This window comes from Orbicella faveolata, unplaced genomic scaffold (genome assembly GCF_042242905.1).
Source record: "Orbicella faveolata isolate gen_17 unplaced genomic scaffold, um_ofav_v1 contig_13, whole genome shotgun sequence".
NCBI classification, from domain to species: Eukaryota; Metazoa; Cnidaria; class Anthozoa; order Scleractinia; family Merulinidae; genus Orbicella; species Orbicella faveolata.
In genome coordinates, this window is record NW_028301540.1 from 12,230,017 (window position 1) to 12,253,449 (window position 23,433).

The window sequence follows — 23,433 nt, forward strand, 5'->3', positions numbered from 1 at the left end:
CCTCTAGTGGTATGAAATTTTGATGTACCGGCTTTAAACCCAGGCCGCGTTGTATCTCGCGCCGATAAAATATGTCCTCTTTGCAAGCCCATTCGCCAGAAATAGCAATGAGTCGCGCCTCTGGGGAAGAGTTGAAATCGGGGAACATGTCGGCGCGCCCCGCGCTGCGTGTGTTTCCTTCGGGCTCTCCCGCTGGACTCTATGCGGTTCTAATGCATGGTTACCAAGCAAGCTCGAGATGCTGCAAAGCAATCTTCATATGTATCCAGCATCACGATTTTCAGAAAAGAGAGAGTTTTTGTAATTTCAGTGAAAGTGATATGGATCTTAGGAATAGTGTACTTCACATCAGATTCCGGATTTCTAAGAGGCGATCCACCTAAGGTATGTCAGTGGCTTATTTTAATTCGTCTGCACGGAGTTAGGATATAATTATTACATAAGCTGAAGATTTAAATAATTTGACTAAATTTCGAATTTGTCTAGATCGACCGGTCTCGCCATAATAAAACAAATCTGGTAAAGAAATGAATGTACAGTTGATTGAACTTAACGATGGAATACCACTGAGACTTTAAAAAGTGCTATTATCTGCGTCAAAGGTTTCCATATTTTGTGTTTGTCGAGTTCTTTTTGGATGCATGTAAAGGATCCTTATGAATTTTTGAATGTTTGTTATGCTTTTCAACTTTCATCTCTTTTTACAACTTCTCAAACCAAAGGGTGAATGTATGCACGTAGATAAATTTGACCAAAGGAGATTTTCCATAGATATCCTCGTGCCGAAACATAAGCTTAAAATTTACATTGCTTTTAAAACTTAAGATTAGTTTAATATCAATAAAAAAATTTACGACGTGTAATTAACAAATTTACTTCAGTTTTTCATGCGTCTGTTCTGTCATTAATCATGAATTTCGTCATAACATTGTCAAAGTAGCTGTGGATCTACAAAGTGAGAGCTGAACGGATCTGCCGACTACTTTGACTATGATATGACAAAATTCATTGTCAATAACAGGACAGACACATGAAAAACTGACGTCAAATTGTTTTTACAATATCAAATTGTCAAATTGTTCGCTCTTGCTCATTGACAGATCACATTATAAAATCATGTCTGTCTGCTTATTGGCAATGAAAATTAGTCAATGAGCGTGTGAGAATTTCTGCAGTTATCATAAAATATCAATTTTGGCAGCACTTTGTTGACATGCGGCTAGCATGCTAAAATTTATTAATAAGGAATTAGAAGTTTTCACCAGTTCAATCTGGCAAAGCTCTTATTACGCATCTGAAAAGGCTACTTGCTGGTAAATTAAGTCTTAATTCAATATAACATTTTTGAAAAGAAATGGTGAAACAATCCTCCATAGGTAAAAAGATGGTGGCTGTACATTTTACCACAATACCATGCGAGCCTAATACAACCCGTAAAGTACAAAAAAAGTTACATTTTTGTGGTATTTTTCCTCTTGCTAGCCACATTGTGTATTCTAGGTTTGAAGGTTATAAAATGTTTCTGTGCATTTTTATGAGCATTGTCTAAGTTTCGGTGTGCTAAGAATTATGGGTAAATGTACCAGTCGCCATCTTTTTACCTACAGCAGATTGATGTTAGTACACAAACATTATTTATCATTCAGAAGGAAATTTGAGGTGTATAGGCTCAGATATAACGAAACTTAATTTCCTAAGATCTTTACACATGATATTATCAGTGATTGAATACCATGCAGCTCTGAAATATTACATCTCTGTTGACAAAAAAGTAAATAACTTTAAAACTGTTATGAGTTAATGTTTGGTGAAATTTGCCTTTCACTTAGACTTTCTGAAAAGTCCTTCGTCTTGTTTATTCAGTTTACATGTACCTTTCACTAAAATGTGTTCATCTTCTACTTACAGTAACAAAAACTGAAAATAATTGATTCTAAATAGTAGGTTAGTTTGTTTATATAAACTAGCTTTATTCTAGAACTTTATATTTGGCTTCATCCTCAGTCCAGCTAGGTGGGGTTCTGACAAGTTTATTTTGGGTACCAGTAAAAATTTTCAGTAACATGTTTGTTTGTTACTTCAATTATGAATTCTTCCATTTTCAATTATAACATGCCCTGTATTGTTTTACGAAGTACCACACAGCCTTGTGGCCAAGTAGGAATTTTGTACTTCTCAATACCATTACACTAATATTTATCTTAAGGTTCTAAATTATGTGCAATTTAATTTAAAGAAGAGGTCGACCAAATTTTGAAGTCATTTGATTTCCAAGAGGCAAATTGTGTTTGCATGTTGTGCTTAGAGAAAATGTATGAGGAGGCTTTTTGGCCAGGACACAACTGCTTTTACAGTATAGTAGGGCCATACCCTCACAATATTAAAATAACCCTTTTTAAAGGGCTGAATGTAGCATCCACATGTTGTAGGTCAAAATGAAATCCAGGTTAACATGAAATTCCTTTGTCTCTTAACCCTAATTATACTGTCTGAAGACAAAGATAATTGAGAGTCAAACCAGGTCAAAATCATCTTAACCTGAATTTCATTTTGACCTACAACATATATATTCTCCCAGCCAGTCCTCATACATACTTTATACATGTACTGTAATTAAGGAGAATTAAATACTTGAGTATGATATGATTATTTTTTACTCTCATGAATTTTACAATGTGTTGTTTCACCTCTGAAAATTTCATGTTAGTAATCCTTTTATACACCTTCCATGACACCTGAGCCCTTCTGTATTACTACCAACAGGGCTGCCTGCCTTTACAGTTAACTTTTCCGTGACCTTGTTTTTCACAATAACCTCATCAAGACTCTCTCTTTAGCATCAGGCATTTCAAACTAGATCATGCTCCTTCTGCTTCTGTTGCAGTTTTTTTTTTTTTTTCCCCGAAAGGTGGAGTATTCAATGAATATAATGTATCTGCTCCATACCTGTGGAAATCCAATGTAAATTGCAGTTACTTTTCTCCTCAAAATTGTGGCATTTGAGAATCTCTCTCCCTGTACGTGGATCTCATATGGATATTTTCTTGAACTGTTCAGATTCTAAATTGTTTTAGTTATTTATACCAGTACCTAATAATCGAAAGGTATTTTTAAAGGTCTGCTCACATGACTCCAATTGCCAAGGGCTAGTACAATGGTATTCAATTAATTCATTAATGTCTTATTAGTATATCCATGAAGAAGAAGAAGTGAGGAGGCCACTATAATTTTAATGAAGAAGCTGATACGAGCTGAAAGGTGTGGCATTGGAAGGAGGAGAGGACAGGTATAACAGAAATCAATTTAATCAGGCTTCCAGTGATGCTCTTGGTGGAGACAGAAGTATTCCAGACACAAGAAACTCACAGTAAGTTTAATTTGAAATCTTGTTGAAAATTTGTATTTCTTTATTTGTCAAGTGGTCTCAGAGTTTTTTTTTTTATTACATTGCATTACATGCACAACGTACATTAACAATAGTTACAATAAGATACCACAATGCAAACTGTTTACAACACGTTTGCAATACCAACATAAGTGGAAGAATATACGTGATGTATATATTTTGTTTATTTTTGGTCCTTTTAAGTGTGTCTAATTTGAGCAGTCTCAGAGTTTCTTGAATGTGTAATCTAGATTGCTGGATTTTCTTGCTGGCTTATTTACTCAAAGAGTTTAAATCCATTTGTGTTGTGTTCTGACAGTCAGTGACCACTTAAGAGGATGTCAATTGAAATATTCAAGTCTAGAATTGGACACTAGACAATGTAAATGATGTTTTTCTCCCTGTAGATCTTAGCTTGTAAATTCAATTTCAAAGTGTTTTATGTGTTTCATTTGTAATAACTGCTCTTTTCTGAAGGAAGATGGTACGTACATTTCACCTTCCTGAGTGACTTCTATCATTGCATTTGCTCGCAATATCTCTGGATAGCCACATAGTTTAATACATCTCTTCTAGGGAGCCCCTTTCAACTAAATGAGTTTAGTAAAGAAAGTTTTAAGCAAAATGAAAGTCAGTGACAGAAACTTGAAAATTGTGAATCCTTTAATATGTGCACAGGATGCCCACACATTGTAAGTTCTATGTTGGCCTTTAGTCACTCATGTGCTCAAGTGAACATAATTTATTGTAATTGAAAGCAATGTCTATGAAGAGTCTGAATGTTAAATAAATGTTATTATCTTAAACCATTTTATATGTCAACACTCACTTTTAAACATGGTTCATAGTCTTGGTGGACAGGGGATATTAAGACTGATTCTGCCCAAAGTTCGAGCAATAAGTGCAAAAATTATTTACTAAATATCTACTCATAGCACGCTAATTTTGGGAATACTATTTAAAACAACTCACTTTAGTTCGTTTCTGTAAGTGACCCTGCGATTGAATTCTCAAGCATTCTCCAGAAAGTTTACCTAATGTCAAACCTGGTAAGAATGCTTAAAGCGTGTGTTTTTGTGTTTTTAACTAACACGAAACGTCTGTTTTAATTGAAATATGGATAACATAAAGTTCAATTTTCTCTGATGGGATCAGCTTGAGAGCTTAAGTCTCAATAAAATCTTCTTAACTGTATTCAAAATATTACCATGAGGTTTTTTGGGTAACTTAATTTCTGCCATAATTACTCGCCGCATGTCCCGCAGAAATCATCTTATTAATTAACGGTAACCTGCAAAACCTGACCTTTCTTCAGGCTGTCCCCTCTAGACCAGTTGATCCTATTTGAGTACACTGAAGGATAGATCTGAGGGATAGATCTACTATAAAATAAATGTACTTATCCAAGCTTTGTTTCTTGAAAGTGGATTGCAAGTCCTTTTCTTGTCTAAGAGAACAGATTAATACTGACAATATACTTGTGCATGTCCTTGTTCATTTGTCTCAATCTTTATTTTTTTGTGATGCCAGGTGCAGACACCATGAATACCCTAATCTGTAATTATAACATTTCATGATGAAGGCAGATCAACACTTCTTAGAACTATTTCAAGGTAGCTTAATAAAGATTTCTCTTTTGTCGGAATACTCTTCACATTTTCATATTTAGAGATATGAGAAACTGTCGCTCATGAAAATTTTACATGCTTGATTATTTGCATGCTCAAGAATCTTGTGACTAGCCACCCATCCACATAACAACTGTGCTTTGTCTTGATTCACTTAATGCAGGGACAGGCTGGTAAAAAAAAAAAAAAAAAAAAAGTAAACAGATCTAGGATATGAAGATAATTAGAGAGTTTAGATGTAATTTTAAGAAACAACACAACGTTTTTTAAATACATGTACATGTTTCAACAGAATCTTCTGTCATCTTCAATTTAAATTACAAAGTACAGAGTTGAATAGTATATAGTGTGTGCAAAATGCTAATTGCATATAAGAACAAAAGGAAACAAGACAATGTAAAATATTATAGAGAAAGTTTTACATTAACATGATAAAGTTGATGATTTAGTGTAGGTTTTTAGAGTTTAGATCTAGAATAAGGCAATTGGGATTCTGGGATATACTATGGTTTATTAGTGATGAATTGAAGTGTGGGTATTTACAAAAAGTAACAAAGATAGTGGAGGTGTTTAGACTAAAATAAGGTTGCATTAAAAGTAATCAAGCTCATGCAGTCTGGTCTAGTGGCAAGCCTGTAGCCAAACCGTCTGGGTATCTTACCCTGGTTAAGACTTGTATGGTAACATGTACTGTAAATATGGTGTGAGTTAATATACACATGATGCATGTTTTAGTTATTGATTTTCAGCATTAGTTTTTTTTTTATTATTATTTCTTTTCTTTGTAAATTTCCCATGTTCTTCTTTTCAGCATTTGAAATACAAGTCCTCCAAGCTTAACAAAAGAAATAATATTGACCAGTGGATGATTACAGTGACCATTGTGAGTTCTCTTTATAACATACTGGTACTCTAGTATTAATTTTGAAGAGAGAAAACTACATTCAATTTAAATTAATTGATGGCAGAGTATACTAGCCCTCTTTGACTAAGCCCATTTATTATTGCCTAGCTCAGTCATAGTCTTTTTCATTGCTGTTGAATGTACAGCCACAACAGCCCATTTTTCATGTGGGCTAATTATCTTGAGCAACAGGCTCCAGTCCTTCTGAGGGCGTAGTTAATTAGCCACAACTGGGTCATCATTATAAGGCCATTAGGGTTCAAGGATTTTCCGGGAATATGTTGTAGTTTAATTTTACCCTTGGTCTAATTTTTTCTTCCCTTTGTTTTAAGCTAATTATGATACATTATCATACACTGCCCTACCTCCAAAAAAGGGAGGGAAAAAAAAAGGGGATAAAATTGAACCACAGCTGAACAAATACTTTGAGTTACATAGAGTAACAGCAGATTGACTATACCAGCAGATAGACTGCCCACCTGCCTTTTGCATATCACCACCGACATCTATATTTACCCTCTTTAAAAGTAAGTGACGGTCATGCCCCAATTTTGCAACTACAAACCACTTAAATGGCAGGTTGGACATTTGTAGAAATAAGTCCTTAAACTTTGAGTGACTTAATTTTAATTTGTAGGCAGTAACAATCAAAGAAACTGTCTCAACTAATACAACTATGCCTTCGAAAAGGCCAAAAACCAGTCTGGAAAAGCAGAAAATATTATTTAATGTTATTTTACTGTTATAGTATTTTGTTGAAACATTCTTGCCGGGGACTCCTATACAAAAATAATGTGTGCACAGATAATTTTCTGTTTTGCATAATGGGCATGATCACTCCTTTTAATTTCAGAAACATTTTTGTTATTGATCGTTTTACGTAATTTAATTTCTTGCTTTTTTTCTTGGCAGCTGCTAATGGAGAACTCTTGATTGGACTTCCGAAAGGAAACTGAAGTTCTTAGAAATGACAGAAGAGAAGGTACAAAGTTATATTGGCACTTTAAAAACATTGTGCTAACTGCAAAATTTAAGACGGATTGTTTTTCGCTGCGTGATCTATGAACATGAACAGGAACAGCCCGCGATTTACGAAGAATGCGTGACTTTGAACAATGCGTGATTATCGAAATATGCGTGATTATTTTTCTATGCATGTTTCTCTGTGGTTTAGCGATTGCGGTTACCTGTATATGACAGCTCATGAACAGCGTGTTTTCCTTTATTACAGCTCACGAATAGCTCGTTTAGGACTAGAATTTTAGGCTTTGATTTCAGTTGCGATCAGCGTCAGTATTGCGAACATTCAATTGTATTCAAGCCTCATCGTATTAGTTCTTCCAAGCCACAGAGATCCACTCTTCAGAATCTACTAATAAACTACAATAAAGATTAAAGAAATCTCTGGTGGTTTTATACGTTTGTCGCCTTCTGCACCAAGGTTGGTTATTTAACTTGCAGTAATTTATTGCAAGTATTGTGTTTTCTTCCTTAGGTCTCTGCTAAGTACTTTTGTAAGAAGAGAATAGGATGTAGAAAGACGACTGTTTTTGTACATTCTGCCTTGAGATAATTTTTGTACACTAAATGATCTGCTTCTTATTGCAAACGAGTGATCTAGCAAGCAAATGCAAATGTATCAAAGTGGAAGTTTATTTTAAAGGAGTTGTTGCTTGAGTATCTATCTGTTAGTGCTGCTGTATTGTAATACTATTTTTATTGATATACAAATTACATGGTTTTATACATACTTCTACTACTGCTACAAGAAATTGTCAACAATAGCAACCGTTGTTTCCAGCGATGAATGTACTGAACAATTGTTGGTAAAGCGTGTAAACATCTTTGTATCTCTTCGATGAACTTCGGAAATCTCGGGACTAAATTTCAGAAAATAACTGTAAATTTTCTGGGCAATCTTGAGGGAATGCTTAGAATATATGTAATCATTTAGTTTTTTATGTAAACTACAACAGGGTCTCTGCAATTTGAAAATATGAAGACTTCGGCGCGCTCAAGTTGATCTTGTTGATTCAAATCACCATGGGTGATCCCTAGTCTCCCACGCTGTCAAACGACTACGTGGGAAGGTACATGATCCCCGACGTGATAAAACTTACATACGTGCGATCGCGTTACTCTGTTGTCACGCTGCCATTGAAATCCTATCCGCGAGCCGCGAATAGGATGTCAACAGCAGTGTAACCTTATCGCATGTATGTAGTGTGATCACGTCCCGGGGAATTCCCATCAACAAGATCGATTCGCGCTACAATTGCACGATGAATTTAACTGGTAATACGGTCAAATAGGACTCCTCTGCTCCCTGTGCCCAAGTGCCCAACACTCGCCTGCGCCTCTTGCTTCTTCGGACGTTCTTTGGCGGTTGGATTGCGTGACAGATCACACTTGCAATTGCTCACTACACAAGCTTGCGGGAGCATCCGGTAACTCCAGCCGAAAAAACCGGATGCTCTCTGATGCTAACTCAAAATACCAGTCCACTAACAGAGACATAAATTCTTCAGAGTTACAGTTACCCTTAACATGCATTAGCGACTTCGCAGTAGTGGCAATTTCCGTTGTTGGTGCGGACATGCATGACGTCAGTCTTTTGCATGCGCCTAGTCACACACGCTTAGTTACATGAGCTGGGTCGTGCTTAGTCCGCGTTTTAAATCGTCGAATTGAATGTTGACAACGCTTCCAGACTAGATTCATTGAATTGGAACTTTGCTTTATGCTTTAGAAGCAGTATGGTCAGTTGTTTCTCTATGAATTTTTTGTCCTTGATTTCGCTTTTTCATTTGTCCTTTGATACCCCTTGAAAACCCTGACCGAGTAGTGATATTTGTAGTATATTAATCGTTTGTGATTTTATTTTAACTGTACGTATTGTAAAATTTTCATATACTAGAAATTTGTATTTAATCATGATTTACCGCTGGCTGCCTCACTTTTTAACCGGCGATATCAATTAAAGCACGTAACTATGTATTTTATATGCATTTGTGGCTTCTCTTCCATTCGGATCGGCTGGCGCCGACGTTAACCCGGCATAAATCATGCTTCGAATGGTTGCGCCTAATAGAATGTACTAAACATTTCTATTTGTTACGCTAGCTTGCGTTTAGTTTTGATCTCGACCTACTGGTGATTATTCAAATTTAATAGTAGTAGTTGAATCGAGTAGTTGTAATAAAAACAGCGATTTCTCTTGGTTCCTCAGTTTCCGCATGTTCCGCGGTTCCGCGGTTCCTCGGTTTGCAGTTCCACAAGTTAGTAATCTATACACACGGACAAGTTGACAGTACGGGAAGTTGTTTATTAATGACCAAAAAAACCTGACCGAGTTGTGATATCAGTGGATTCTCTTCCATTGGATCCCGGCATTCTCAATCCATAATAATTAATCGATTATTACCGATTGGTCCTATAAAGCGATGAAAATCTTGAAAACGACAAAAATCGATAGAAATCGATAATAATCGATGAAAGTTTATAGTCACACTCACCTTAATCTTCTCGATTTCCGAATATTTTAATAAATCGATTTTAATCGATTAAAAATAGCAATTAATATTGCTATCGATTAATATGGATTATCGATTTTTCAGCGATTGGGCACGCCCTGATTGCATCGACAGAAGAGAAAGCAACGCGGTCTTCTTGAGCACGTGATTTGATGTGTTTATTATCATGTGTCTCCAATCGTAAGAACTTTAGGGCGAATGTTGCTGCGTACCAAACGGAACAATATTTTTTGCCATACATTCTATAAACAACCCAACGTTGATGAAATTGAACGTACTGGGATGATTTTTGTCCGTCGTGGTTGAGATTCCTCGGTGACGAACATCGAAGCCACATATGAACCACGAATGGCTATCTGTAAATAACAACGGAGAATGAAGGAAGGGACGGGGATTGGGTACTGGAGAATCTCTAACATAGGGAATCTCCGAAACGGGGAATCTTTAAAATTGGGAATCTCTAAAACGGGAAATCTCTACATCAAATAATCGAACCCAATCGAGCAACCTTAATACCACCATGAATCCAACGTCGACCATTGTTTTGCGTGACATCCAGCCTCAAATCGAACGCGATCGAACCTAATCGCACTCAATCCAATTAATTGAACTTAATTGAATGTTCGATTGCTTTCGATGGCTCAAAATTTGTTGTCAGAGTTCGATTGAGTTCGATTACCGAACTCAGTCGAACCTAATCGCGTGATTGCGGTTCAAATAAGTTCGATCAAGAGAGAATAAAAGGTCCTTTTATCCTCTCTTGGTTCGATTGAGTTCGATTTGGTTCGATTAGTAGCGTCAGCATATCCAAAGCTATTGATCTTCGATTTCCGCGAAGTTATCGATGACTCGAGTAAATTTCTGGTAGCTAATTTTACTCAAAGTGTAGACACCTGTTGTCTGACTCACCTCCCGTAATCGACCATCTATATGCATGACATTTTGAGTGACCGCTTTTTTGTTGTTGTTTTGAATGAATGAAACTTTATTGCACACTCCCAATGGGTTTTTCAGTGAACAATACAAATCACGATCGCTTCACAGGTAACTCAAGCTCTAGGATATGTATAAATTCTTGGCCTTCGGTCGCGGTGATAAACATTTCAAAAACATGCATTTTACGAACTTGACGTGTCATATGCTAGTCAAACATACATATGTGTGTTGACAGTTTGTAACGTAAACACTGGCGCGCGCACGTAGTTTATTAGAGAAAATTATAAGGATTTACATGGAGGAAAAAGTATTGAATTTGAAGGCAAAATTAGGAATGATTTGTCAATGAAAATTTCTCACCTAAATTCTTCTGTAGTTCCTTTTGTGTCTTGTGTGGTTTGTAGGTCAATTTGAGGCGGTTTCGTGAGGTTTCTGTTCCAAAATATAGAGAGAAGCCGTTGAAACAGAAACCCCGGCCAAATTCCTTGTAAGTTAAAAATCACTGATAGTGGTAGTAAGATAAAAATCAAATGAAATGTCTGTGCAGTTGCTAAAAATACTTTATTTTTAAAATAACTGACAATTGAAACCCCGATCCCCCAACCCCCGGGACATAGCGGGGAATTTAACATTTACCCCAGGGCCAAGAAGTCTGTTAAAAGTTCCGTACAGCAGGGGCATCCGAACACCGGAACCAAATAAAGAAACAACTCAAATTGGCAAGTCAAAGGTTCTCGTTTCTATCACTAAAAACTCCAGGTTCGACCGTACTATATTGTCTTCTTCTGCAATCGTCATTTGCTGCGAAAAGTGGCCTTTTAATAGACGTTGTGTTGGGCGTTAGCAAATTGAAAATCGCTAAAATTAGGTAAGAGTTCCATGGATTTTGGTATTACATAAATGCATGGGTGTATTTTTAAACTGTAAAGTGCAGTTGGATCAGCACATAACATATTACAGTAATGTGATGCTTCAGTGCCCTCAGTGACTCGAGTGTAACTCTCGCCTTGGACATGTTCTGTGTATTCATTCTCCTTGACACCAAATCGTTGCTAACGTCGACACACTATATCTGATAGGACGGTGGATAGTCGATATCTCAAAGGGCTCGTGAATATTAAAGGTCGATTGAAAGTGCATTTATTTGAAATAAATCTCAAATTAACAGGACGAAAATGCTAGAACCTGTTCTTATAATCCATCAAATATTTTCGCTCGCGCGCGATTAGTCCAAACGCGTCACGTGACCGAATATTCCCCAATTTTCAAAACTGCGCGTGTTGCGAGAAATATTTGAAGGATAATAAGCACAATAGCCTCCATTTGACTTTGAAAATATGTTCGGATATTTGTCCTTGAACATTGTCTGTTACTCAAAGATCGCAGTTTTCCTCGAGCTACGCTCTCGGAAAACTGTTCGCTTCTCGGAACAGATAATGTCGGACAAATATCCGAGCATATTTTCGCGCCAAATGGAGGCTATCGTTCATTTATTCAAACTACTCTGTCAACAATAATTCAATCCGTATCAACTCAACCATATTAGTTACCTACAGCAATTGGACAGGCAACTTGCCGTTAAAATAGGTATCTCCGTCAAAAATATTCTAACTTTAAATATTCTAACCTTAACTACAGTATTCTGGAATACTTTAACGATTCAAGTTTGATCAAAATTAACGATTTAACTTTGATTCAATCCGTACAAACGTATTAAACTGCTTCAAAAAGCGTCCTTTTCCTCGGGTGCACTATACACAGCTGGATTTCACTCAAGTATGGCTAAAGAGAAACCGATATCAATGAATTAAAAACGTTCGAACCTCTCTCTTCACCGACATCATCTTTGAAGACGAGAATTCGGTTTAGTCCCAGCTGTTAAATCCCGGCTGTTGCCCCCGCTTCCGGTGATCGCACGTGCTGTTAAATCGCCGCCCCACGCCTCCGGCATAGGTATAATAGTTTCGACCACTTCCCTTACAGACATTTTTTTTGTTGTTAGATCTACCGGCCCCCGGGGCCAACGCGTCGTTAAAAGTAATCGCGGCTTTGGCCGCGTTAAACCCCCGCTATGTCCCGGGGTTCGGGTGCCGGGGTTTCAATTGACTGATGCATTACTTTGTTGCTGTTTCCATTTTAGACATGGTTAGCACGCGTGTGCAGGGTGCCCAAAGGACGCGGGCAAGAACGCTCCGATGCAACATGTGATAAACATTTGATGTTAAAGGCAATCCCCTCGGGCAGCTTTTATGTTTTTTTAAAGATCGGAACAAGAAAAATCTCGTGTCCCAACTGAAACAAGAGACTTGAATTGTTACGGGTCGGTTTTCAGCCGTCAGAAATGGCTAAAACTGCTTCCATCGAGTCACCTTTACCGGACGAAACGGTACGTAACCTGTCTGCTGATGTTTCGTCGCAGAAAACGATGTCACTACAAGGAAAACCGAAACGACTGAATGTAGGATTGTGCGAAGTTCCCTTTTTTGTGGCAAATTTGTGCTTTGCAGTTATCGTGTTAGTCGGCGAAGTTGGGCACAAAGTGACTTTGCCAATGTGGTTGGACCACGCAAATGCAACTGACTGCACAGAGTCCTCGCTCGACAATTACTTCGTTTTGTCGTTTTCGTCTCTAGTCTTTGTCTTCACATTTGGGTTGGGAACACTGTTCATTCGAGTCTTTTCGCCCAAAGATATTGGCGAGACGGAAAGAAACTTTCCTCATCGGCTGTTTTTCCTTGTTGGACTCAGTGATGCCATTAATGGAGTACTGGTAGTTTTCGCCGCAAAAGGGACCAGAACTCCTCCATATCTACAAGCAATTCTTGGGAATTTTCTAATTCCCCTGACAGTCTTATTCAGGTAGGTGAATTTGCCAGCCTGCATGACAGGAGTCTCGCGCATCCGTTTCCCTATCTTCTCCTCCCCCCACCCCCCCCTCCCCTTCCACCCCCTGTACAGTGCCCTACACTCGTGCTACAGCGTGCTAGCAAGCTCTCCGCGGACAGCCGTGGGGCCTACTTGCAGGCTACGTCAGCCTGTAAGCAGGCTACTTTGTAAGGTACTGGACAACCGAAGAGAGTGTCAAGACGAAATACTTTGGCGAGCCGAGCGGGGCCCGTAGAGACCCTTTATAAAAGGGGAAAACTCACCCTCATTTATTCTCTTCCCGCGTTCGTTTTGAACCCCATACTCCAAAGAGGAGTCTGTCGACAGGCTAAAGACATACAGGCTGTAGTTTGTAAGTAAGCCGGATCCACAAGAACAAATTGTTCGCAATATTTTCTGAGACAACTTTTCTGCGACAATTTTTATTTGCTCGCGTACATGAGAAAATTTGCTCGAATTTTATACGGCAAATTCGCTTGCTGAAAAACTGGGGGAAAGAAAACTTGATCTTGACTGATCTTGTAGGATGCAGCTTAAAGAGCGCTACAATTTAATGTCTGGTTAAAGTCACGAAACTGATTGAAACCAAAGCGATCTAGCTTTTAGTGTTACGTTTCGAAGTCTGGGGAGCGCACATTCTGGTGAAGGGTGCTCCCCTTTTCAGCGAAGCTCGATTTTAATGGAAAGGAAAGTTGAATTGAACCCAGAGTGGCTATCGAGTAAGGAAATCAAAAGATGGCTCAGCACTCTGCTGATGGCAATTTTAAAACGAGATTTTTGGCGGACCATCATCAAGTGTCGTGGTAATTTTTTCACGTGCGCGACGGAGTGTCTTCCTTCTTTAGCGTGACTCTTGCGAGCCCAGACAAAATCAAATCTGTATCGGTAGTGTGTGGAGAGATCTTGTTCTCTTGAAATTCGGGTAGCTGTGCCGAGGCACCAACAGCAGGAATCTTGATATATGAGAGTTTAAACCTGACAAGTCGCAGAGGAAAAATAATTGGCCGTAATTCCGGCTAAATGTGCTGCGAAAATAGATAACTCACGAGACTGGTACAAAGGGTCATGCGGCTTTTCTTACGCGTCTGTCATAACTTCACCCGTAAGACGAAAGCCGATAGTGGTGACCCCGTGAAGTCTCCCTGAGAGAATTGACAGAATTCCACCGATCACGTCGCCTGTTCCAGGCGTTTAGATTGTGGGGAGCGGCGAAAATCGTCGCGACTGATGAAAGATCTTGCGAGTGCAATCTCTCCCTAGCTTCTCCTCGTTTTTATGCCGCTCGCTCACAATATGTTTTATTCTCACGACGATTTTCGGCGCTCCCCACAATCTGAACAGTTGGAACATGCTACCGGTCGCGTGACATGATCGCACGAAAAATACACGAAGAAGTACAAGTCTTACACGCACTGGGCCCTATCTTGGTAAAGACTCGCTCTCACAACAAAAGGTGCCCTAATATTGTGACAACTGAATGAACACGGTACATTTTGGGGCCGTTAACAAACCACCCGTAACCGGGCACCACTGGGACTGTGAACCACTGTCCCTCCGCTTACGAGAAGTGGTTATGAATGAAGGGATTTATATAGCTAATTCTCAATTGCAAACAAGGGGGATCAATTAATGACATACTGACCAATCTCTGAATGTTCTTTATTGCATCACAGACTGATCATTTTGCGCAGGAAGCCCACCCTTCTCAAGCTACTATGTAGTTTCGCTGTGATCATCGGTCTTTTCATCTGCATCATTCCAACAGTGTTTCCCGAAATTGATTCCAAAATCAGCGACGAAACCACTATTGAGATTGACTCTTTCTCCAGGGTGATGTGGCCGATCATATTCATGCTTGGAAGCGTACGTAGTGTTCTTTGGTTGCTCCCCTTTAAACCAACTAGTCTGCACGTCAAAGGTTTCTATCGTCTATTATAGTTCACCAGTTAATGTTCTCCAAGTCTGATTGGTTCAAATTGATCACGTGACGTCATTTGCGGAGAGACACTATTCAACAGTTACTCGCCCAAGGCGAAGTAAATGTTGGTGTATATTCCCCGAGACGAAGTCTGTCACTTCCCCCCTAAATTTTCTCTGAGCATAATTGGTTTAATTTGATCGCGTGACGTCATACGCGGAGAGACTATCCTCCGAAAATACCCAGATGGATAGTTCTCATCCCTTGTTTTTCTATTAGCCCTTCTCACGATTAATTTTTCTCATTTGCATTACAATGTCATCCAACGCGGATGCGCGGCAATTTCGGGTTAAAACTACAATCAAGATAGCCCGAAATTGTCTCACACACAGGCTAGATTTTATTGTAATGCAAATGAACAAAGTTAACCGTGAAAAGGGCTATTCATTAACACATTGTAATTTTGTAAGTGCGCTAAGCAGTAAAAAGATAGAGTGTTTCTGCGTGTGTCGGAACTATCAAAGGGGTAGTTGACCCTTAAGCTAGCATATTAACATTTCCAGGGGCCACTATCACTTAAAGCTCCTTGTGTAACCACTAACCAATCAGGTCGCGAGTTACCTGATATCTGTCACTGGGTTATGTTAATAGCTGACATAGGTAAGAGTTAGGAGGCGGATGAGTGGAATAAGTCAAAAAGACGGCTGGAGCCCATACAACCACCTCTAGTCCAAGATTCTTCAAAGTATGACTCTTAGGAAGGCACTTATATGACACTAGGGAGTTTACGAAACCACGACGGCGACGCCGAGGGCAACGTCGATTAGAAATATGAATTTACATTTTACCTACGAATCACGCGATACTCTAAAGCCATTTACTTTGTTTACCACTGTCAAAACTATCGCAAAACTAACTCCGGAACACAGCGATAAATTTGAAATAAAAATTTAAAAAATTAGCCGTCGCGGTTCACGTTCTCCAGACAACGCAAAATTTGGTCATTTCACGTTGTTAGGGAGCTTAAGCAATGACGACGGCAACGCAAAGGACGACGGCTGGAAAAAAATGGACTTAAATTTTACCTTTGAATTTTGCAATTATCTAGAACTGTTCTGCAAGCCGAGCAGTCTAAGACCCTACTCAAACTAAAGATGTAACGCCAGCGAACAATTCTATATCAGACTTTGTGTTTAATTTTTGGACAATGGCACACCGTTTATGGGCATTTTTTATTGTTTGCAGCTTGAAAGGCGCTATTGTTTCTAGAACAAAGAACCGACTCTCAGCCAATTTCCGAGCGCGAGATTCAAAATCTTCGCTGACGACCAGATGCTGACAATATCACCCTTCTCGTGGTGGGGTAGGGGAAATGTCGCTCAGTACAGCGACATTTTTCCGGGGTACGGAAGGGAAAATTTGTTACATGAAGCGCGGGCTGTAGAAGTTATTTCTTTCTTGTTGCAAACCGGCGAACGCCAACGTTCAGAAACGCACGCTTAAATTGCCAGGGTGTGTATTTTAAAATACAAATGAAAAAGCGAAAAATAAACTGCAAGTAAAACCCAGTCATCGGCAAAGAAAAGTGAAGCGAAGAAATAAGCCTTTTTTTCTGGTCTGTTTAATGCTCTGCAATAGGCCAGCCGCTAGTAAGCCAAACACGCTGCGTGGAAAGTAGCCTACTTGCAGCGACGAACTGCCGTAGTTTCCGCCACTATCAATTATGTTCGAAATATCAGTAAACTCTTGGGAGGGTTAAATTGTCATGATAAAATTATTGAATGTCTTTAAGTATAAGAAAACAAAAGCGCCTTTCGTGTTATTTAAAAACACAATTGCGCTATTAGTGCTGTTACTCCCCCAATTCAAACTAATCGATTTTCACCCACCCCCGAATGGTTTGTCTTTGTTTTCCCAAGTAGGTTACCCTTCGGGAAAATATGTCATCAGTGACAATTTGCCGACTAAATCCGATATGACCCGAGTATAATTTCGTGAAACCGGACGAAAAATCCCTAAGGAACAGACAACAAAAGGCTCATTGTCTTAAAAAAATTAAACATAAACAATAGGCAAAGCTTGATACGGGGCGGAAGAAAATACGAAAAATTAGCCGTCGTGGCTCACGTTTTTCAAAATACCCAAAACTTGGTCATTTCACGTTGCTGTTTTGCAGAATACGGCATAGAAATGTACAAAGATTTATAACGCGCGTGCACATGTACTGTTCTGCTCATTAAACCTTTTGTCTGGTGACGTTCTCGTTGCGTCGTCGTCGTCGTGGTTTGCTTAAGATCCCTTATAACGTACGTGTACAGCCATTGTACTGCTCATTAAACCTTTAATTCAGTGACGTTCCCGTTGCCGTCGTGGTTTCGTAAACTCCCTACTGTCTTCTGCCAAACACGAATAGCCAATTACAATTGGGCACGAGTAGACGCCCATTCCTGCTTAGGCTTTTCACGAGGGTAAAAGCGGTGTTTTTTTTTTTTTTTTTCAAAAACTTCAAAAATCATCATGCAATGAAGATTCCCTCTCCCTGAAACTCCACATTTTTGTTTGATTGAACTTGAGCCCCTCATCCTTTTGGTCCGCAACTGGTACCGTTCAGATCGCCGGCTCTGGGAAAGATTTTTGACATGGTGCCCTCACTAGCCATGTTTTATAGTAATGTGTCTCGTCACAAAATTCTAATTTCATTTTTTGTTTCTGTAAATTTAGGTTCCAGAAGCTACCATGAGAGTGTATGAGGAGCGTGGTGTAAAGATCGAAGATGACACATCAAATGAGCAAATCAATCTGGTGTACTTTTTATTTTGGACATCAACCTACGAGCTTCTCTCTGTCGCTCTGTTCTTCTGGGTGGATCTCCTTCCGTGGTACGGAGACACTAAAATAAACAATTTTGGAACAAAGTATGTGTATTTCAATTCTAAAAAACTACATACCATAACATGTACCCTCAGAGCAGGTGGTCTTGTTGGCTGACTCTTTTGCGAGCGGCGAAGTCGAAAGCTACGAACTTTGCTTGCAAGCTCACCTGAACAAGCGAGACCGCCTGCTCGCCGGCTACAAAACACGTGACCTGATGCCCAAGGGTTAGTTTCTGAAGAAAATGGGTTGAGCGCTGCGTTGGTGGGAGTGTATGAAAACGAATTTGGTTTCATCAAGAGAGCCACAGGAGTAACCACGAGTAACAGGTCGACCTATAAGGGAAAAAACCTACAATTTTCTCTTTTGTTTGCAGATGGAGGACAGGGTTTCAATGTTTCTTCGGTGGGGCAGGCTGTAGTGCTACCCCAGGTATCGCGGGAGTCATTTATATTGTCACACATGTTATGTCGCACGTCGGTGCTGCAAATCTCTTGAGGCACTCAGAAGGAGCAACATTGCTGGCTATTGTAATGGTGAGCGTGGTTACCCAGTAGGGCCGACAGGTTTTAAGCAGCTCATTTTGGAAAAGACTAGGTCCGAGTGGCCGCGCAAGCGATTGTGGAATTGTTTGGGGGGACACGATTGTTTCTTCACAATACCGGCGTCCCACAATCCCTAAGGCGGCACTGTCGATCCCAGTCTTTTCCGAGGAGAGCTTTTCATATTCTACTGATCTGCAGCAGTTTACTGCGAACTCCCCCGATGTATTTCTTAATCTTGTAAACGTTTTCAACACGTTCAGGCGTTTGGAAAATCAAATTTCTGAGATTGAATACTGTCATCGTAAAATTGGATTGTGCCCGAATAACTGAGGGAAGCGGGAGAGGGGGGACGGGAGGGCGAGAAGCGGGGGTTCTGAAAGGGGGTGGAGGCTGGAAAGAAATGATTTATCGGGAGCGGAAGCAACTCGGAAAAATGAGGAATTTGGGAGAGAAAGGTTCAGAAGGCGGGAGAACAGGATACAGGAAGTGGGAGGTTTTGACCCCCCCTATTCCCCCCCCCCCTTACCAAACCATCCACAACGAAAAAAAAGTTAAAACAGATGCAAACTAAAAAATTGTGACTTGGTAATGGTGCCTCGCGCGCAACACAGTAACATCGATCAGTAAATTACTTTTTTTTTGGCAGTCACTCGAAACGCCGCTTGGATTCCTTTTCTGGACTTTGTTCAAGGAAGTACCGTTCAAGTGGCAGCCGGAAGGTCACATTGGCACTTGGTTCAGCATCGGTGGGCTGGCCATCATGGTTCCCTCCATTTATATTTACAACACAGGGTAAGTGTTGTCCACCCGCTGTGATTTTAAAAAGAACCTCACCGTGTCAAAATGTAATGCGTGACCTCTCTGTGTGCATAATCTAATTTAGCTCATTTCGTACGTTTGTTAAAAGCAGGAGGTCGTCATGGAAAAGATTAGATTGCCAAACAGTACAAATCCGTATGTTTGCGTTCGTATGAAAGCACGTGATGTTTGAACGTAAAGTCTGAAGCGGGCGATGAAATGGAAAGTGAAACTGTGGGACTAGCAGACTCGCGCAATGCGTAAGATTCCGGACTACTTTTCATTTCGTGATGGTGCTTAAAACTAAACAGATTTCGGTGGTTTCTGAGAAAAGAAAGTATGGAGGTTAAAACCAAACAAATTTCCGTGGTTACTGAGAAAAGAAACGGTATCCGTATATTGAAAAACCGTTTGTTTCAGCGGTTAAATGAGGTGGCAGTTTTGCGGATAACATACGATCTAATTTTGATGGTTCGTTTGTCTGACCTCAGTGCAATTTCTTCGTACACGAAATTCACCTTCTGTTTTGTTGTCCCAAGTATTCATCGATTACAATAGTTCATAGAATCTCGAACATCAAGGAGTTACTATTCACTTACTTTATTATAGAATTAATGAAATCCAGCTACAATTTCAGCGCGATTTGGTTAAGAGAGTCAAGAAGTCCGGCATTGAAATTCGCATTAAGTTTCAAACACATTCGACACCTCTGCGATATCGCGATAATATATCGCCCCTAGATTACACACGCGGCGGAAAACCGCGAATTGAGCGCGACTAAAGTACAGTTATAGCAAGTAGCACCAGAGAACGCGCAATACTGACATATGTAAATATGCCTTTTGGTTTTCACAACGATTGCACATTATCACTGCTGAGATTTCATAGGAGACTGTTATTGTTGTTGTTGTTGTTTATGCTGGTTTCGACTGAGCGTCGAATGTAATTGTCATCTTAGTTTGTTTTGCATTATTTCGCTATGTGATTGGCCTCTTTTTCAACCAGTGAGTACGAAAAACCAAACCAAAACCACTTGCTGCTACGCACTTTGCCGCCCTCGGCGCCCAGTACGTGTAATTTCTCCAACTTATGATTCGTTTATAGCGTTACTTGTTTGCATCCATCATGATTAGTCAGAATATTTGCTCACTTTGGAAAAGACTGGGACCGAGTGGGCCACGAAGCGATTGTGGGATTGTTTGGGGGGACGCTATTGCAAAGAAACAGTCCCACAGTCCCCCACACGGTACTCTCGATCCCAGTCTTTTCCAAAGTGAGCTGCTTTGGTTTTACGAAATTCATTTGGAACTCGCTCTAAAGGAGGCTTGTAGTCATTCATGGATAAACAATGCGATGGTTCTTGTATTTTGTTTTCTTTTTTCAGTGCGTCAGAGATTTCCGTGGCTCCTGACGAAACAGAGCATCCGTGGGAAAGAAATCACAGTGCCGATTCTTTTTCTGATCTCTACTACTCAGCCACCAATCCAGAAGAACCTCTACTCTCTAACAGCATCCAAGTAACCAGCTATAACTCCTTCAAAAACTCAGTTTCTTCGCTGGTGTAAAGATATTTTAAACCTGTAGCAAACCGTGGGAGAAAATTGAGCCGTGAGAATTCTCCACAAAAGTACGACAAAATTGCATTGAAATAGATACTGAATTAATTTTAGACCGACACAGGACTGTCTTCCAAGTAAATGGCGCCAAGTTGCATTGCGTAGCCTGTTCCAAAGAAATGAAGATGTATTGGATAGCCTGTGCATAGCTGCAGCAAAATTGCTCTGAACTTTTGCGGGCCCTGAATCTTACTGGCTTGTTCCTCGTCGTTAGAGTGTACACAAACCAATTATTTTCATATACTTCATACACAAACCTCAAAATGCATGGTGACGAATAGCCTCGATCTATCTTAACAATGCTTTACTGGCAGGAACAGTGATCAGTACTTAAGTCAAATGGAACTGATGAATTCTAAGATTGTAAATGAGATGTCAACACAGATGACTGGGAATTAAGTTGGGCTCGATCTTGACCTGGCAACGAGCATGCGCGCTTTATAACTCTTTTCCTTCATTTTGATAGAATTTCAAGTGGTTTGTGGAGTATAGTTTTTGTTAATTATTATTTTCTGTTAAGAAAGGAGGTTCATTATTATTTGATCTGTCACCGATGTTTGCGAGTCGTTAGACATTTTTTAAAATTACTTCAAAAACTCATTGGTAATTCATAAAGGAAATACAATAGAAATTAATGTTTAATGATTGTCTTTATATCTGGTATAGATAGGGCTAAATTTTACGTCCGATTTTCGAGACCAAAATAACCCGTAATCAAAATGTTCCTGTAAGAATGAATAGATGTACTATAGCGCAATGGACAGAATACTGTTTACTGAGACTACAAAGAATACGCGTTAGTATGGCGGAGTTTGGGCAGGAAAATCATGCGAGGCCCGCCATGCCCGTGATGTAGCCATGTAACTCAAGTCAGAACATTCAGCGTTGGTAAGGTATTTGCTCAAATTTTTAATATTAAGACTAGCAGCTCTCAGGAATATTCTATATTTTAATTCTGATTTTATCTCAGCGAATATAGTAATTGTAAGTTGTAATTTTATTGTAAATAGTTCCCCACGATCCACATTCGCGTTCCGCGTTCCGAGTTCAAGGTTCCAAGTTTCAAGTTCGGGAAAATTTGTTAAACAAATACTCTCGAGCAATTTTGAGTATTTGTGGCATCAAACTTCATCGGATCTCGAAATCTCGACAGCCTTTGCGATCTCATTCACAGTGCATTTATTTCGGTGTCGAAAGCTTGCATGTTTTGGTCTTGGTCTCGGCGTCTCGGCGACATTCGTCACCCCTAATAATTGCAGCATCATTAGCTTTGAAAAGAGCAGTGTTATGGATTGCTAGCCTGAGTAAACCTCTGGAATCAAAATTAGACCTGATTTCCCATGGTAAACGAAAAATAACAGCCAAATTTTCTTCAAAACGGCTATTTTAGCTCACAAATGAAATCAATTTTGAAATGTTTTTGGCTACGCATAGCTAAGATAATAAAAGGCCTCTATGAGGACATGTGCTTACTGGTATTTAAATAGAATGATGTTGACAGTCAAACAAGACAGGGTAGGTAGAAAACGCGGGACCGGGCTCCCGGGGTGCGGGGTCTTGGGGTGCGGGGTCCCGGAGTGAGGAAAACACGGGATGTGGGGAACACAGGGTCTGTTGGAAAACACGGGGTCTGATGGAAAACACGAGGTCTGGTGGGAAGCACGCGGTCTGGTGGAAAACACGGGATCTGGTGGAAAACACGGAGTCTGAGTACAAAACACGGTGTCTGAGTGGAAAACGCGGGGTCTAAGTGGAAAACACGGGGAATTTTCCTCGCTAAAATGAGAAGCCAAAATTTTGAATTTAATGGTAAAGTAACACCTAGAATGGGTGAAACTCTGCCTTCAGTGGCAGAGTATTTTGATGTTTCAGTCCTGGGTTCACTTAACTTTATGTGCGTTGTGGCAAAATCAACGCGGCCGACAAATTAGCGCCCGCTTCTTTGTTTACTCAAATAACAAAAAAATCTATTTAGCTCACACTCAAGGAAACGTGAATTACTAGCACTTCGTGGAAATTTTGGTCACTATAACTAATGCTTTTAGTTTAAAATATACATATAGTGGAGAAAGCGTCACCTACTCGGTACGGCAGTGTTTTGACGAGCGAGATGTTTATAAAGTCGGTTTGGCTGTAACGTCTCGAGCATATGTTTTTAAATCCTGTGTTCTATTCCCCTCCGGCTCCTTATTTCTTATTTCGTTCCGCAGCCACTGAGCTTGTGCCTCTGCTCTGGTAGTCGCTGTACGTAATTGCAGCAAATAAGATGTCACGTACAACTTTTAGACTGCCTAAGCGCCAATATGGTAGTCGGTGACCTTATTACATTTGGGGCCAAATTGTATTGCATTTAAGGCCAAATTTAATTACATTTAGGACGTCCTTTATTACATTTAGGGACACTGATTTGTTA

The 23,433-nt window shown here is 39.7% G+C and overlaps 1 protein-coding gene across 3 annotated transcripts; it reads left to right on the top strand.

Moving 5' to 3' along the window:
• Positions 1–186: 186 nt before the first annotated feature.
• LOC110064774 (crt homolog 1-like) lies at positions 187–22,482 on the top strand. Of its 3 annotated transcripts, XM_089285793.1 has the most exons (11): positions 187–384; positions 3,189–3,367; positions 5,825–5,896; positions 6,830–6,899; positions 7,413–8,676; positions 12,527–13,245; positions 14,946–15,135; positions 17,912–18,105; positions 18,438–18,597; positions 19,253–19,398; positions 20,789–22,482. In XM_089285793.1, the coding sequence occupies exons 6-11, from the start codon at positions 12,728–12,730 to the stop codon at positions 20,967–20,969; spliced, it is 1,389 nt and encodes a 462-aa protein (XP_089141919.1). In that variant the 5' UTR covers positions 187–384; positions 3,189–3,367; positions 5,825–5,896; positions 6,830–6,899; positions 7,413–8,676; positions 12,527–12,727; the 3' UTR covers positions 20,970–22,482. The 3 variants fall into 3 exon arrangements, with proteins under 3 accessions (XP_089141919.1, XP_089141920.1, XP_020627534.1); XM_089285794.1 differs by lacking the exon at positions 7,413–8,676; XM_020771875.2 differs by lacking the exon at positions 187–384 and having other exon boundaries at positions 1,897–3,367.
• The last annotated feature ends 951 nt before the right edge of the window (positions 22,483–23,433 follow it).

What these genes read in the sequence shown, in the direction of transcription:
- LOC110064774 (XM_089285793.1), top strand. Translation starts at nt 12,728, where the DNA reads ATGGCTAAAACTGCTTCCATCGAGTCACCTTTACCGGACGAAACGGTA. An exon ending in TCATATTCATGCTTGGAAGC is followed by an intron (nt 15,136 to 17,911) that starts GTACGTAGTGTT and finishes CTGTAAATTTAG; the next exon opens with GTTCCAGAAGCTACCATGAG. An exon ending in ATTTATATTTACAACACAGG is followed by an intron (nt 19,399 to 20,788) that starts GTAAGTGTTGTC and finishes TTCTTTTTTCAG; the next exon opens with TGCGTCAGAGATTTCCGTGG.